General features: G+C 34.6%; 1 pseudogene and 2 gene segments (V, D, J or C); 1 reads left to right on the plus strand and 2 right to left on the minus strand.

The window, feature by feature from the left end:
* The window catches only part of LOC131534754 (Ig kappa chain V-III region MOPC 63-like), a 49,618-nt gene extending 36,569 nt beyond the window's left edge, over nucleotides 1-13,049 (plus strand). The window contains 2 exon segments of the V gene segment in view: nucleotides 11,042-11,076; nucleotides 12,596-13,049. Of these exon segments, the coding sequence occupies nucleotides 11,042-11,076; nucleotides 12,596-12,906 (346 nt within the window).
* An 828-nt stretch (nucleotides 13,050-13,877) lies between these two features.
* On the minus strand, nucleotides 13,878-14,412 carry LOC131534766 (immunoglobulin kappa variable 1D-13-like; annotated as a pseudogene).
* A 2,979-nt stretch (nucleotides 14,413-17,391) lies between these two features.
* On the minus strand, nucleotides 17,392-18,621 carry LOC131534768 (Ig kappa chain V region K16-167-like). The segment is given in 2 exon segments: nucleotides 17,392-18,422; nucleotides 18,529-18,621. Coding segments are annotated over 2 exon segments (375 nt in total).
* Nucleotides 18,622-18,669: the final 48 nt, after the last annotated feature.

The raw sequence follows: 18,669 nt of genomic DNA on the forward strand, positions 1-18,669 counted from the left end.
ACGCATTGTAATTTGGGTGCAAAACATGTTTTTATTACCTCAACACTTATATTGGTATACTATTTTGTGTCATTACACAGAATATTTCTGGAATCATACATCAACAGGAGGGGGAAAAAAAACAAAACAAGAAAATACTTCATTTTTTTCATTTATCACAATAATGCAATATAAACAGATTGAATTGTGTTTAGTAATCAAATGGACCCCTTACACCTACCCATACCACCAAACCTGAGCCTAACCTTACCCGTATCACCTCAATAACAGCAAGAGTGTTGTGCATTAACAAAAGCTTTTAATCATTGTATAACATGTTAAAATCTTTTGAAGATTCTCAAGATGTGCATGATCATATGAATTAGAAGTTTAATGACATTTGTAAGCATTTTAATTCACAAAAAATTTTAATTATTAGGTAAAGTTTAATACATTTATTAGTAAAAACTAATTAGCACATTATTTCACGTTTCTAGATATGTGAATATATATTAACTAATGACCCATTAAGCATTAAATAAGGTTTGGTAATGACTTATTAGTGAAAGTTATAATAAAGTATTACCACTTTTTCTCTTTTACATTTCTTTTAATTTTGAGTACTTTGCATAGTAACTTGTTTAAAAAGTGAAATGTAGTAAATAACTGTATGTAACAATTTTATGGATGTCTGTTTTAGCATATAACATACTGTATTATGTCTATAAGAGTTGTTGGCTTAAACTGCACAGATTGCTTTCCCTTCATCATTTTTAACACAGTTTTAACACGAGTTGTACACATCCACATACAATAAAGGAAAAACTAGAACCAATGGCAATATAGCCAGTTTAAAGGGTTAGTTCACCCCAAAATGAAAATTCTGTAATAAATTACTCATCCTCATGTCATTCCAAACCCGTAAGATCTTCGTTCATCTTCGGAACACAAATTAAGATATTTTTGATGAAATCTGAGAGCTCTCTGACCCTCCAATAAACAGCAACGCAACAGCAAGCACGTGCATGAACATAATCAGCGTTGTCTACGCTAAGGGGAAAGCGTGCGTATGCGTTGTGATACTCTCCAAAATTACAGAATTTTCATTTTGGGGTAACCTAACCCTTTAAGAGTTTTCAAATAGCCCATCTGTTGAAATCCAGAGGTGGAAAGTCCAGAGGCTAAAGAGTAAAAGTCCTGCCATATTTGTGTTCCACCCATGAACTCAGCAGCTGATTTCACCAGAGGAGGAACCAAGTCATTCCTTTCAAGTCACAAGCAAGTCTCAAGTCAAATCCCAAGTCCTCAAAGAGTTAAAGTTAAGGATATAATTAAATGATGATTGAGCATTAGTAATGAACACTTGATGTTAACAATCAACATCACTGAAAAAAAGAGAAACACAAGAACAACAACTGACTTCAGCCACAGCCTTGGATGAAATCAACTGGAAGAAAAAAAAAAAAAAAAAAAAATTCCTAATAAACAAATGCCACCATAATGCTTCAATACTGAGAGAAAAAAAATAGAACACTGATCTCTCTGCTTTACAACACCACATATATTGCTATAGCAACACAGAAGTCAAGAGTAAGGAGCCCAACTAAAGCAAACTCTGATCTCCATGATGGTGGCATCATTTTAACCAATAAAACATCAACATCTGATCCTCTGTAATTCTCAATAACAGCAGGTGTCCATCACTAATGCACAATCATCATTTAATTAAACGAAACGGACGCAAAGAATAAGCGCGCCATACTGCTTCTTTCTTTTCCTTCTGTTCAAAGGTCATGTAGGCCTTATGCTTAGTGCATATCGCCACCTAATTGATGGTTTTGCAATCATTTTTTTTTCAGTTTAATCTTTAATCCTTGAGAATTAGAATTATATTGTTTGCTTGATACTAATTATATATTAAGTCATATCAGATATGTATTTTTATTATAGAAATACATTATAGAAAATGCCGATCCATGTGCGATATAATATAAATATATATATATATATATATATATATAGGCTAATATAATAAATTAAACATTACTTTGTCATAATAGTGTTTTATAATTTATAACAGTTATCTGAATATGCCAATAAAATATAATAACCATATTAGAGCAATATATAGGCTAACCTTATTTATTAGCGCTTATCATTAAAATAGCATCTATCTATCTATCTATCTATCTATCTATCTATCTATCTATCTATCTATCTATCTATCTATCTATCTATCTATCTATCTATCTATCTATCTATCTATCTATCTATCTATCTATCTATCTATCTATGCATGCTATATACATAACTGTATTGTAATAATATATAATACTGTGCGCTATCTGTCACGCCCACTGGAGTCTCGTCAGTAGATGCTCTACACTCAAAAAAAATGATTTGGTCTAATTTGCGCCAGTGTTCATGTGTTTCCACACTACAGAGTGTTCAAGTAGAATTGAAGCAGTGCTGGAGTTAAGGAGATAATTATGTGATGATTGATCATTAATGATGAACACCTGCTGTTATCAAGAAGAATCACCGAAGGAAAGAGAAACACAAGAACTGCAACTGACTTCAGCCACAGCTGAAGATGAAATCAACTGAAAAAAAAAGAAGACATTAAATCTCTCAAGATCTGATTAAACAGCATCAGACTGACCAGATTGACTTTATTTCTGTCAGACTTCTAGAGAAGCTCTTATTGAGAATTAACAGAGGTTTAGATGCTTTATTGTTTTGTTTGAAATCACCATCAAAGAGACCAGTGTTTCCTTTTGTTGGGCTCTGGGCTCTTGACCCTTGACATGTTGGTGTTAATATTACACTGGTTGTTTTAATTGTGTGTTTATATAGAACACACTTCGTTTCTCAAAAATCTTTTTGAGTGTAGTGCTGAAGTGAACTAACTCTGGAACATAAGCTGCTCCGGAGCAGGTTATCTTCAGAGAGCAAGTTGCTATGGTTACTTACACACCCTGAAAGTAACCTCCGATTTTGGAACCGAAAGCTGAGGTTATCTGCTCGCTTATCCTTAAACATACCAATAAAATGTCACATAACCTACTTTTGGGAATACACCCCAGGAGTATAAAATGTATGCTTGATCTCTGGTGAACATTGGAAACATAAGAGGAAACTCATGAATGAAAGACAGTATGAAAATATTGTATTGATCAATATTCAATTATATTAAATATTTATCTATGTAATACATTTTAGCAATAAACACATACTGTTCTTAAAGGGGGTGTTTTGTTCTATAGTGTATAATACTGCTTGGGTAAAGTTGGTTTTATATTTGCACATTCGGACTATTGCATTCAATTACTTTGTTAACCACACTACACTGGACATTCAGGGGACATTCGCCAGCAAGTATGACATTAAAACAATACTTGGCCATTTTGTTCGATTGTCAATCTACTACCTTTTTTTTTTTTTTTTCCACAATGATGTCACTGATTAGAATTTGCAAAAAATAACTTTATTGCACATATAATTAGAAAGTTATTGAATGCAAAAATGTGTGAATGTTGTGAATGTGCGAACATAAAACCAACTTTACCCAAGTAATAATACTTTGTTAGCAGTTCAAGCTGTTGTAATCCTGCCCCTTCTTTGCATCGTCAGCACATGCTTCAGTGCTCTGAGAGTGTTTATAGTGCTGTGAGTTTAACACTTCATGACTGAGAGCAGAACACAACACAATCTTCATCACACAAGACAAAACAACTACAATGAACAACATCATCATCCTCATCTGGACACTCACACTGTTTGCTCGAGGTTTGTAACAGACTTTCTTAAAGACAATTAATTATTTAAAAATGTGAAGTATATCATTTTCATTCTTGTCCATTATTGTTCTTTCTTTCAGAGTGTAGAGGACAGATCACTGTAACTCAGAGTCCATCAATAACAGCAGCTCAAGGACAAGAAGCCAGAATAAACTGTAAAACCAGCAGCAGAGTGTATGTTGGTTATGCTTTAACCTGGTACTTACAGAAACCTGGAGAAGCTCCTAAACTCCTCATATATGATGCAACAACCCGTTACACTGGAACTCCATCTAGATTCAGTGGCAGTGGATCTGGAAGTGATTTCACTCTCACCATCAGTGCAGTCCAGACTGAAGATACAGGAGATTACTACTGTCTGGGTAACCATTACATAGACAGTAAACATATGTTCACACAGTGATAAAGAGTTGTACAAAAACCTCCGTCAGTCAGAGTCACAGTGACTGCACTGATACAGCTGAGAGATACTGCAGCTGCTGATGGATGTGAATCATCTCAATCACTCTTGTCTGTAGAACAGATCAATTCTAAACATTAGAAAACAAGCTACTAAAAGTGACAAAAAAATAATAATACAATACCAAGAATAAAGAAAATTACTAAGACAATTCAGCCATGGATTAATTTTGATTTGTGGCAGCCAGAATCAGAGGCGCACAATCCAGGGGTCAGAAAGTAAAAGTCCTGCCATATGTTTATTCCACCCATGAACTCAGCAGCTGATTTCACCAGAGGAGGAACCAAGACATTCCTTTCAAGTCTCAAGTCAAATCCCAAGTCCTCAAAGAGTTAAAGTTAATGAGATAATTAAGTGATTAATTAAATGATGATTGTGCATTAGTGATGAACACCTGCTGTTATTGAGAATTACAGATGATCAGATGGTTTTATTGGTTAAAATGATGCCACCATCATGGAGATCAGTGTTTACTTTAGTTGTGCTTTTGGCCCTTTTAATATTTCAAAATAACTTGCTACTGAGCAAACATTTGTTTGATTATTCAAAACCTAATAACATTTAAAAAAAAAAAAAGTTGTTTTGAATGTAAACAGACCAGCTATAAAAACATAACTGCTCTCTGCACAGCACTGATCTTCTTGCTCTACAACACCATATGAATTGCTACAGCAAAAAATCTAACACAGGAGTCAAGAGTAAGGAGCCCAATTAAAGCAAACACTGATCTCCATGATGGTGGAATCATTTTAACCAATAAAACATCAACATCTGATCCTCTGTAATTCTCAATAACAGCAGGTGTCCATCACTAATGCACAATCATCATTTAATTAGTCACTTAATTATCTCATTAACTTTAACTCTTTGAGGACTTGGGATTTGACTTGAGACTTGCTTGTGACTTGAAAGGAATGTCTTGGTTCCTCCTCTGGTGAAATCAGCTGCTGAGTTCATGGGTGGAACAAACATATGGCAGGACTTTTACTTTCTGACCCCTGGATTGTCCGCCTCTGACGTCAGAAGACATAAAAACGCTCCATGGATCACAGACAAAGTCCTAGTGCTTGGTGATGAACAATGAGATGTGGGTAAAAAGAAGAACAACAGCCCAGATGATGTGAATTTAAAATGACAAGGTTGTGAAATGACATGACAACTGGTTTAACAAACAATATTGTGAAGCAGAAGAAGCAAACTGAAAGAACGACATGTGTACTCTTTCAAAAGGTCAAAACGAGCAAGAAAGGAGTCAAAATGAACGAAAGGTGCAACAACATCAGAAACAAAGACAGCAACCTACTCACCAAGGATACTTATATACTTAATAGATGGTATGAGTACACAGTAAAACCTACAGTGTTAAGTCAGTGTATATATAATCCACACTCAGTTTTAAAATGTAACACTGAATCAGTGTTAAAGTTAATAAGATAATTAGTTTAGTACAGGCATCCTCAAATCTGGCCCACTCCTGCAGAGTTTAGCTCTAACCCTAATCAAACACACCTGAGCATGCTAATCAGAGTCTTCAAGATCATTAGAAAATCACAGGTAAGTGAGTTTGATCGGGGTTGGAGCTAAACTCTGCAGCAGATTGGCCCTCCAGGGAAAGATTTGAGGAACCCTGGTTTAGTAATTGAGTGATGATTGGTCATTAATGAAGAACACCTGGTGTTAACAAACTTAACCATTGAAAGAAAGAGAAAGAAGAACAGAAAAAAAAGAGATGAGACGAGCAGAAATACAAGAACTACAACTGACTTCAGCCACAGCCTTTGATTAAATCAACACAAGATAATAGAAGACATTAAATCTCTCAAGATCTCAGCAGAGGATGATTAAACAACTCCACAAACAGTATTTCTAGCTTCACACATTAACCAGACTGACTTTAGATGTTGATGTTTCAGTTTTGTTTGAATTACCATTATCGAGGTCAGTGTTTGCTTTAGTTGAGCCCTTGACCCTTGACTTAAAACATTACAGTTACTTTGACTGCAATAACTGTGTGTTTGTTTAGACATATTAGCTATAGCACAAAAAAAAAAATGAAAAAAGCCAAGAAAAATGTGATCAGGTGTTGGTTTTGTTTCAATAAAAGCATAATCAGCATATAGTGACTTGAGTAACTGATGTAATTTGAAGTATAGTCACTGGTAGATTTAGTAGCTAACTTTGTTATTGATATTAAACATATGTAGTTTAAGATCTGATAGTTTTCATTTTAATCTGAAGACTTTTGAAATTCATACGCTGATTCCTGACGTCTTTATGATAACACAGTTTTAAGCTTTTAGTGCCTATTTACTTTTAAAGTCTATCAGATTAATTTTAAAGCTGTGGGATCAAGCTTTATTTTTCATGTGAACAAAATTAAGTACTAAACCAATCAATGATGATGTTCTGAATGAAATCAGTTATGAAAGTCACTAAATGCTGATGACTGTTTTATTAAAACATAACCATCAACACCAGCTTGTCTAAACAAACACACAGTTATTGCGACCAAAATAATTGCAGTGTTTTAAGTCAAGGGTCAAGAGCCCAACTAAAGCAAACACTGACCTCGATAATGGTAATTCAAACAAAACTAAAACATCAACATCTACACTCAAAAAAATGATTTGGTCTAATTTACGCCAGTGTTCATGTGTTTCCACACTACAGAGTGTTCAAGTAGAATTGAAGCAGTGCTGGAGTTAAGAAGATAATTATGTGATGATTGATCATTAATGATGAACACCTGCTGTTATCAAGAAGAATCACCGAAGGAAAGAGAAACACAAGAACTACAACTGACTTCAGCCACAGCTGAAGATGAAATCAACTGAAAAAAAAGAAGACATTAAATCTCTCAAGATCTGATTAAACAGCATCAGACTGACCAGATTGACTTTATTTCTGTCAGACTTCTAGAGAAGCTCTTATTGAGAATTAACAGAGGTTTAGATGCTTTATTGTTTTGTTTGAAATCACCATCAAAGAGACCAGTGTTTCCTTTTGTTGGGCTCTGGGCTCTTGACCCTTGACATGTTGGTGTTAATATTACACTGATTGCTTTAATTGTGTGTTTATATAGAACACACTTAGTTTAGCCAACAAAGCTAAGAAAAAAAAAAGAGTTGTGGGCAAATGATCCACCGATCTCATTTCAAGTCCAACATCTGATTGTATGGATGTAGTACTGCTTTAGGTTTTTTTTATATAGCTTCAGATGTAGTAGTCTTGTAAAATCAGATAATTTAAATAATTTACAAATCACTTTGTGCTCAAAAACTTTTCAATGCAACTGTAACAATGCAAAGATCACAGACATCAAGAATCAGCGTATGAATCTCAACAATGGTTACAGTCAACAAAATGCTTCATATTGCAATGCATGCTGGGTACCAGCATAGTACAAGACTCTCCCATGTATCCCAGCATGCATTGCAGCATGAATAAACAACGCAGCTGAATTGTCTGATTATTTTCTTTTATTCTTACTATTTTATTTTACGTATGCTGATATAGTTGTGACTTTTAGTAGCTTGTTTTGTGATGTTCAGAGTTTTATCTGAATATTTTCTTGACTGTCACCATTGTTGAGATTCATACACTGATTCTTGATGTCTGTGGTCTTTGCATTGATGCAGATGAAAACTTTATGTGCACAAGGTGATTTGTAAATTATTCAAATTATCTGATATTTACAATACTGCAAGATATGAATCTACAAAAAAACAGTATAATGTCTATATAATCAGAAATTGGACTTGAAATGAGGTCAGGGACCAGTGATAAGATCTACCCACAACTCTTTTTCACTTGGCTTCGCTGGTTAAGCTAAGTGTGTTTTAAATGATCACACAATTAAAGCAACCAGCGTAATATTAACACCAAGATGTCAAGGGTCAAGAGCCCAACAAAAGGAAACACTGGTCTCTTTGATGGTGATTTCAAACAAAAAAATAAAGCATCTAAACCTCTGTTAATTCTCAATAAGAGCTTCTCTAGAAGTCTGACAGAAATAAAGTCAATCTGGTCAGTCTGATGCTGTTTAATCAGATCTTGAGAGATTTAATGTCTTCTTTTTTTTCAGTTGATTTCTTCTTCAGCTGTGGCTGAAGTCAGTTGTAGTTCTTGTGTTTCTCTTTCCTTCGGTGATTCTTCTTGATAACAGCAGGTGTTCATCATTAATGATCAATCATCACATAATTATCTCCTTAACTCCAGCACTGCTTCAATTCTACTTGAACACTCTGTAGTGTGGAAACACATGAACACTGGCGCAAATTAGACCAAATCATTTTTTTGAGTGTAAAGTCAATCTGGTTAGTAACGTGTGAAGCTGGTAATACTGTTTGTGGAGTTGTTTAATCATCCTCTGCTGAGATCTTGAGAGATTTAATGTCTTCTTTTATCTTGTGTTGATCTCATCGAAGGCTGTGCCTGAAGTCAGTTGTAGTTCTTGTATTTTCTTCATTAATGCTCAATCATCATTCAATTACTAAACTAATTATCTCATTTTATGCCATGGTCTGTCTGAATACTTGATTCTGATTGGCTGGCAGGTGTTGATTAAATTTGTTGAACTGCAGGTAGTTCCAGGTCAATTTAATCACGTTCTATATTAATGCACTTCCTATACACATTGGTAACCATAGTAACATACAGTTACAGTTGAATAACACTACAGACGAAAATAACCAGAGGTGTCAAATCCAGGGTCAGAAAGTAAAAGTCCTGCCATGTGTTTATTCCACCCATGAACTCAGCAGCTGATTTCACCAGAGGAGGAACCAACTCATTCCTTTCAAGTCAAGTCAAGTCAAGTCAAGTCAAGTCACCTTTATTTATATAGCGCTTTTACAATACAGATTGTGTCAAAGCACTTAACAGTATCAAATTGGAGGATAGAGTGTCAGTAATGTATAATGATAAGATTAAACACTCAATTTTCAATTTTCAGTTAAAGGCATTTCATTATTGAATTCAGAGATGTCATTGTCTAGCTCAGTTTAGTTTAAATAGTATCTGTGCAATCAGATCGGCGATAATCGCTAGAAATTAAGTGTCCCCAACTGAGCAAGCCAGAGGCAACAGCGGCAAGGAACCAAAACTCCCTCTGTGACAGAATGGAGAAAAAAAAACCTTGGGAGAAACCAGGCTCAGTCGGGGGGCCAGTTCTCCTCTGACCAGACGAAACCCGCAGTTCAAAAGTTTATATTTCTATTTTAATTTTGTTGGTTGGTATTTTAATTTTTAGTTTTATTGGTTAAAATGATGCCACCATCATGGAGATCAGTGTTTGCTTTAGTTGGGCTCTTGACCCTTTTAGTAACTGAGAATGGATTGCTTTTAAGCAATTGCAATATTGCTTCACAACAAACATTTGCACATTGCTGAATTAAAAGCTTGAGGAAACAGATGAGCTTATACTTTTGGCTTTTATGTCATAAAAATGACATAAAATTTTATGTTTTTAAAGTTCAAACTTTAAATTCTACAAGCTTAAATTGAGTACTAATATTGAATTTACTCTTTTATTTAAATTATTGCCTGAACTAAATTATTTAATGTAGAAATTACATTTGTTTTTCTGTAGTATTTACTTCACCACAAAATCAGTTTTATCAGTGAGGGACCAACATTATGCATTACATTTTTGGTCACTGAAATGACTGGATTTTTCATATCATGTGTAGATGATTTTTAAAAATTTATGTAAAAAAAAAAAAAGGACAAAATGCTATTACTAAAATCGTATACTACTTTTTTTTCTTTTCTTTTTTTTTTACTGTATGTAGAACAACCTATGGGGCAGAAAAAAGTTGATTTCATACCCATTGCTGTCTTTTTAATGTTGAATCAATGTTGATATTTGCTATATGGTAAATCTTTTCATGTGGCCTTTTTTTCATACTTGTAAAAAGATAATCAGTATTCATAATTGTGTCAAATGAGACTAGACTGAAAAACATAAATCTAAAGTTCAGAATTACTCATTAATTTGACTGAAGCTGCATGTTTTTCTGTGAATCGTGATGATGAACCGAGATGAAGAACAGAAGCATCATTATGAAAAACTCCACAACATCATCATGATAATAGAAGTGAAAGGTCACAGCTAATCAAACATATTCCCTTAAAAAATTGTTAATCAGCACACAACAAGAGAATGAATGAGACATATATGGTACAATAAAGTCAGACTGAATCAAGTCTATTGTAAATTAGATGATTAATAAGATTATGAAAAGAATACCAAATATTTTGAAAGGATTTTGTGTAAATGTCATGGTAACACTTTATTTCGATAGTCCACTTTAGACATTCTACTAACAGTAAGTAACTTTTCAACTACATGTCAACTAGCAGTCATTAGAGTATTAGTAGACTGTCTGCTTAATATCTTCTAACACTTTATTTTGATGGGACCACAACATACTGACTATAAGAAACTTTACAAGTATATGTCAACTTGTTCTACTAACCCTAAACCTACCCTACTGAGAGTTAGTAGACATGTAGTTGCAAATGAATGAGAAGTAGTTGACATGTAATTGACATGTAGTTACAAAGTTACTTATAGTTAGTAGAATGTCTAAAGTGGACTATCGAAATAAAGTGTAACCAAAGTGATTTGTTCTTAATTTCTGAAAAGCATTTCATCAGCTATATATTATTTAGGGTTGTCATCATCTGAGGTGTTTCTACTATCAGTGTGTTGAAGTGTTTCTCTCTCTGCTGGAGTTTGTGTTCACTCGAGTGGAATAGAGGTTTTTGTACGAGTGTTTCATTAGATTGTATCACTGTGGTGGACTTTCGGTGGAGGAACTAAACTGCTGCTCGGTAAGTCTGTCTTTTCAATTCTCCTATATAAAAATATTATAATTTAAATTAGAAAATGGTAAAACAGCCAAAAAAAAAAAAAAAAAAAAAGCATAATTAATATTTAATTGACATTTTTGTCACATTAAGAACTGGATTATTCTTACTGAACACACAAATCTTGTCTAAACACATTTCCATAATGTTACTCAATATGAGTTTTATCAGTTCATCTCAGGTTTGCTTTTCCTTCATTTTACACTGTGTTCATAAATACTTCATGTTTATTATAGATTTCATACATGAAAAAGTGAGAATTGAATATAGATGTAGTTACTTTTGTAGTTCAGTCAATGATTTTGAATCTCAAGTTGTGTTTATAAATTAGTGATTTATAATACAAGAAAAAAACGTTTAAAAAAATTGTGTGTAAATTTTTGTTACATTTTGGATAATTGTAAAGACAAATATAAGAGAATATATGTACTAAAATATTAGATCTTTATGTTTGATATAAAATAACTGCAATGAAAGCAGTCGTATTCGGACGGTAATTGTTTCTCAGGGGGACCTGAGTGATTTTCACCATATACAGGGGGTAGTTGCTGATATTAATGCCATTCGTATCCAGATGTCGGTGTTTTTCTCTCACCACCCGCGTAAAAATCCCCGGCAGAATTACATACTGTTTTCTGACAAACACCAAGATCGTGTGGTAATTTAATTGCCGTCCGAATCCACATCTCTGAGTTTACAAGAAGAAATCGATTCAAAATTCATTGTTTAAACCCTTCTTGAGCACTCCTGAACACCGTAAGATAACTGTTGCGCTTCGGTGTAATTTGCATATATATTTATTAATGAAATGCTGGAAAGTATTTACAAGAACAATATTTTAAAACTGCTCCACCACAGCGAATGTGAGCAGAAAGAGAAGAAAAGCATGTAAACATTCAAAATGGGTCTTTATTATGGCAGCAGCTGGTATGAAGTACAATTTTAAAATGTGTATATACAGTTATTATATACATAACTATATCACGTATAATTACATACAACTACAGCACGTCTATTTTCCTATTTTTAAACAGGAGATTTAAATAATCAAATAATAAATAGGAGTATATATTATAAAGTATGATTGGAATAAAAATAATACATTTTATATAATAAGTATTTTTTTTAAATATATTTTATACAATAGTAAGAATACATTTGTAAATAAAATAAATTTTATAAAATAAAATAAAATAAAATTTCATCCATATGAGAAACAATTATCGTCCGAATAGGACTTTAGTATGTTAAGTTTCATTCATAAGGTTTCATGTAAATGTAGTGATTGTGTAGTTTGTATATTGTACATCTGTAGTGATGTTGAATGTGATGAATGATGAGATTGTTGTGATTTTGACTGCACTCCTCATGTCTGCTGCTGAAAGTCGTGTTGAAATGCTGTGAATGCTGCAGGGCAGAAGAGTGCTGGAGCTGCAGTGTGTTTTCTTTGTGTTTGTGAATGTGTTGTGTTTGTCTCCTGCAGCTGGTCCCACACTGAAGCCCTCAGTGTCTCTGCTGCCGCCCTCTTCTCTGCAGATCTCTGGAGGTTCAGCCGCACTGCTCTGCCTGCTCAGCTCTTACTCCACAGGGGCGCAGGTGAGCTGGACACTGGACGGCTCAGAGGTCACCGAGGGGGTTGTGACCAGCGCAGAGAGCGAGCAGAACGGCCGCTACAGCCGCAGTAGCGTCCTGACCCTCAGCAAAGCACGCTGGGAAGCGGGAGAGCAGTATGTCTGCAAAGTAACACATGCTGGAGCTCCTCATGAGGCCTCGTTCCACAAGAGTCTCTGTTAGTCGCCGCAGTGCTGATGTTTCTCCAGCGAGCGCTGCTCTCTCCTGAAGATGAGCCGTATCTGAGTGTCCTGTGTCAGGCAGGATTCACATGAGTCTAGTGCTGCAGCTGTAGTCATTTACAACTCAATACTGAAAGAGAGCTCTAGTGTCAAGCACTGGCTGATCTTTCAATCTGCTGTGTTTGCTGCAACATTCAATAAAGCTTCTCAACAAACTCCATTTGTGTCTGACAACATCATTCAACTAACAGATGAAGATGCATGTAGTGTTTGTTCAGGTGTTTTCAGAAGCTCGATCAGTAGCAGTAAATCTAGTCAAATAAAGCTCTTGGGGTTTGAACATGGTCTCTGGAGACAGAGCTGCTCTATTCTGAGAGGATCACAATCACTCACCCTGACGATGCAAATGAGATTTTCAGCCCACGCTCCCAGAGTCACTGTTTGATTGGTTACATGATCTGGACTGAAACACACCAGTTTCACTTCTGCTGTAGTCAAGCAGCACACAGACTAACTCATTATTACATTTGTAGGAGATGATTAACCTTTTATAGTTGAACATTTATATTATATTATAGTAGATAATGAACTTAAATATATAAAAATGTAAATGTAAATTATAAAAATCCATGATCACAAATCAATAATCAGTTTTAACACTGTGTAAGATTGTAAATCTTTCTGTGAATCAAATGTAAAGCATCACGTCCAGACAGCAGAAAAGACTGAAGGCATTTTGTTCAGTTTGATCGACAGAAATCATACATTACGACTGAAATATGATGATCATATTAAAACACTGACTCATTATTTTCAGAAATACGAGACTGATGTTGATTGTAATGATGTTGTGTTATTAGTGTTTGATCAGTGTTGTGTGTGATTGTGTTGTAGAGCAGCTGCAGTATCTCTCAGCTGTATCAGTGCAGTCACTGTGACTCTGACTGACGGAGGTTTTTGTACGACTCTTTATCACTGTGTGAACACATATTTACTGTTGATCACGTGGAAACTCTGACAGTAATAATCTCCTGTATCTTCAGTCTGGACTCCACTGATGGTCAGAGTGAAATCACTGTTAGATCCACTGCCACTGAATCTAGAGTTCCTGACTGCCGTTGATTCGCTCCATAAATAAGGAGTTTAGGAGCTTCTCCAGGTTTTTGTAGATACCAGCTAATACATGCAGTACCACCACAACAGCAGGAAGGATTCGTGCTAGTTGTACACTTTATTTTGACTTCTCCTGTTTGAGCGAGCAGCTGTGAGGGAGTTTGAGTCACTGTCACCTGCCCAATGGATTCTGTCAAGTGAAGAACATTAGAAGTCAAATATTTTCACACTAATTTATCTTTGGAAAATACAAACATAGATAATTCTGCAAACCTTGACAAAACACTGCCAGAGTCCAGATAAAGATGATGCTTAAAGTCATGATTGTTGGTTGATGAAGAAGAGCTCTTGATCGTGTCGTGTTCAGTTCATAGAGATATAAATCTTGTGCTGCTCATGCAAAACACCCTCGGTATGCAAACGCTAAAGATGAGACAGAAGAGAGATCAGGACAATATATAGACTCATTGTTAGATTCAGATTCAAATAATTAAAATATTGAAGTCAATGAATCCTGTGGAGATTCTAATTTTAGTTTACAGTAACAGCTGCTGTAATTATTGAGATTGAATTAGTCTCCACTTCTATGAAAATGTTTTATTAAAATGTTTGAGAATGACCAGTTTGAATTTGTGATCTGTTAATTTAATCACCTCCTTTATATTATTAATTAAGACAGAAACATGAGCAGTATTACTGGCTCAATCAGGATCAACCCTCTACCATTAATTTACAGCTTTTCATTTTTACAGCCTTTTACTGTTATGCTACCATGGAAATGAGCTCTGCTCCAATTGGTTCGAGTTTAAAATATTGGTATTCATATGGCATTAGTAATGTGAACTTATATCATTTGAGTCCACTGAGAAAATATATTTCTTACTATAAAACTGCAAACACTTTAAACAACTAAAAACATGTCTTTAACTCAAATTGCTTCAGTTCATCATCAGCTACAGCACATGCGCTGGAGCACTTAACAAAAAGATCATCGCTGTTGAAACAACTGGACAGTTTAAAAAAAAAAAAAAAAAAAACAAAGCAGCAGAATATCAGTGTTTGTGGCTCATCATTGACTGAAGCATAGGCTCTACTCTCCAGCACAACGGTGACCCACAAAACTACATTAAACTAACAGATCTCTCTTGTACAAAAACACATTAATACAGTTCACATTAATATTTACTCTCCTGATCAGTTCATGACTTTGCATTACTGTTTTCTGTGGACCTTCACTAATATTTCAGTAAAAATAACTTTTTTAGTTTGGTTAATCTGACTGTTACGTTTTACAGTAAATTGCTGTTTTTCTTTGAATTAACGGTAATCTACTGGCAGCACGGTTGCCAGTAAGTTACTGTTTTTCTACAGTTTGTTGCCGTAAATTAATTACAGTTTATTCTTTAACCCTTTAAAGTCCACGACAAAATCCTCAGTTTTAAATGAACACTTGTAATGTGTGCACACTACAGAGTGTTAGAGTAACAATGAATCAGTGAAGTTAATGAGATAATTCTGTGATTAAGTGATGATTGTGCATTAGTGATGAACAGCTGCTGTTAACAAACAGAGTCACTGAAGAAAGAGAAACACAAGAACTACAAATGACTTCAGCCACAGCTTAGATGAAATCAACTGAAATAAAATACATTAAATCTCTCAACATCTGATTAAACAGCTCCTAAATCAGCATTATTTCACACATTACTAACCAGACTGATGCTATTTCTGTCAGAAGTTCACAGAAATGCAAGTTGTTTTTAAACTACCATGATGGCGATCAGTGTTAGCTTTAGTTGGGCTCTTGAACCTTGACTTTTTAACATTAACTTTTCTTTGGTTGTTGTAAACATGTGTTCTAAAACATGTGTTACGGCAAAAAGAACCAAAACAAAATCTATAATATTGTTAGTTATGTTATGCTAATGACATAACCATCATTAAACATTATATTCACTGAATTTTTTTTTTTTCCTCTAGTGTCTTCTGTTACCAAGTTGATGATGTAATAACAGTCTGCTCATTATTTTGCTCTAGTTTATGTAAGATTGTTAAAAACATTACTGACAATTAAAAAAAAAAAAAGAAAGCTTCAAAGTGCTATGAAACACACACCTCAAGAATCAGCGTATGAATCTCAACAGTGGTGACAATCAACCAAAATAAATAAACAGATCAACTCTGAACATCACAAAACCCACTACTAAAACTCAACACAAAAACAAAAGCAATAATAAAAGCAAATAGAAAGAATTAGAGAAAATAAGAGGACAATTCAGTGGCATAATTTATTCATGTCGCAATGCATGCTGGGAGTCATGGGTGAGTTTTGTACTGTGCTGGTACCCAGCATGCATTGCATTTTGTTGTTATAACGTATGTTTTTTACTAACACAATTATAACAACCAAAAAAAAAAAAATAACATTAAAAAGTCAAGGGTCAAGAGCCCAACTAAAGCAAACGCTGATCGTCATAATGGTGAGGTCACACAAAATATTTTCAATAAAGTATCTAAATGTCTATTAATTCTCAAGTAATTTTATAAATATGTGGCAGAAATAAAGTCGAACTGTAATGCTGTTTGTGGAGTTGTTTAATCATCCTCTGCTGTTTTATTTCAGTTGATTTCATCTAAGGCTGTGGCTGAAGTCAGTTGTAGTTTCATTTTTCTCTTTTCTCCAGTGATTCTGCTTGTTCACAGCAGCTGTTCATCATTGGCTGAAATCAGTCATTAGTGTTCATTCTCTCTGTCAGGTGGACTATATTAGTAAACTCATGTAGGGAATAGTGAATGAGGGTGTAGGGTGTGATTTGAAACACAGCCTCTGACTGTCGACTCTGAGCGCTGTTACTTCACATGACTGCAGAAGGATACTTTCTCGAAAACAACAAATATTACCCAGAATTCATTATTTTTTTTACGGAATTTTTACTGTTGTAATGAAAAAACAGGATGTTACTGTCAGAATATGGCCGTTTTTTTACAGCAATTTTTTACAGTGTACTACATTATGGCAAAAAAGATACACAGAGATCATCACTTTCCTTCACACCTGGATAAAAGTGATACATTACAGACACACAGGACATAAAATTAATATATAGAGATACGCTAATAACAATGATAGCTAATTAACTAAGTAATATCAATAAACATTGTACGTTTATACAAGAATGCGTTTATAGCATATAGCACATATAGCTATAGTATACTTACATTGTAGTGAATGAAAGACAATTTTGCTAAATATTGATTAGTGCGCACGAGAAATGTTTGATTCATCTGCATTTTTTGTGATCCATGAAGATTGAGCTGCAAATGAACAAAAGAGGTCAAAGGTCAAAGGTCACAGATCATCAACTATAAATATTTAAAAAGTGTTAAATCAGCACATGACAACAGAATAAATGGTTAATTCAGTTTTTGACTGCAACTCTGTGGACATTGGATGACATTTTGGGATGTTCAGCTTCAAGACTTTATTTTGTTCAGCCTCTATAGTGATTAAACTAACCACAACACAGGTCAAAATTAACTTTGTACAAACCAGAGAAAACTTTATTTTAAGCTCCAATTCTCACAATTAACCAACTATTAAATATGACATTTGCCTGAATAAACTCTTAATTTGCTCCTTATTAATAGTTATGGGGTAGGATTAAAAGATGTAATATATGGTCATGCAGAATAAGGCATTAAAATGTGCTTTATAAGTACCAATGAAGAGCCAGTATAACATGCATGCTAATTAATAGTGAGAATTGGTACTTAAAAGTGTTACAGTATTTTAATTTAAAATATAATAAACATTAATTCAGTTTTTGACTGCAATGCTGTGGACAGTGGATGGTTTATTGAAACGTTGAGAGATAAGCCTTTTTAGTTCAGCCATCACAGCTATTAGCCTAACCAGTACAGATTTAATTCATTATCAGACAGATGTGTTCTGCACTGTAATATAATGATCTGAGAGTGCTTGAGATGATTCACATCCATCAGCAGCTGCAGTATCTCTCAGCTGTATCAGTGCAGTCACTGTGACTCTGACTGACGGAGGTTTTTGTACGACTCTTTATCACTGTGTGAACACAGCTTTACTGTTGATATAGTGGTAACTCTGACAGTAATAATCTCCTGTATCTTCAGTCTGGACTCCACTGATGGTGAGAGTGAAATCTTTTCCAGTACTTGCTGTTCCACTGCCACTGAATCTAGATGGAGTTCCAGTGTAACGGTTTGATATAAGATATATGAGGAGTTTAGGAGCTTCTCCAGGTTTCTGCTGATACCAGTATAAGTCATTGCTGTATATTCCTACATCTATATGACACTCTATTGTAGCTGTTTGACCGAGCTGGACAGTTTTAACTTCAGGTTGAGTCAGAGTGACTCCTCTGGATCCTGAAGAAGAGAAAATAATGTTAGTTTGTCAGTAAATCACCTTTATAGCAGAGTATTGGTAAAAACAACAATAGCATATTATTCATATCAAAACTTAATATTCCACCTTGAATAAAAGCTGCAATGGTCCAGATGAGGATGATGATGTTGTTCATTGTAGTTGTTTTGTCTTGTGTGATGATGAAGATTGTGTTGTGTTCTGCTCTCAGTCATGAAGTGTTAAACTCACAGCACTATAAACACTCTC

This window comes from Onychostoma macrolepis, chromosome 25, assembly GCF_012432095.1.
Source record: "Onychostoma macrolepis isolate SWU-2019 chromosome 25, ASM1243209v1, whole genome shotgun sequence".
Classification (NCBI taxonomy): domain Eukaryota; kingdom Metazoa; phylum Chordata; class Actinopteri; order Cypriniformes; family Cyprinidae; genus Onychostoma; species Onychostoma macrolepis.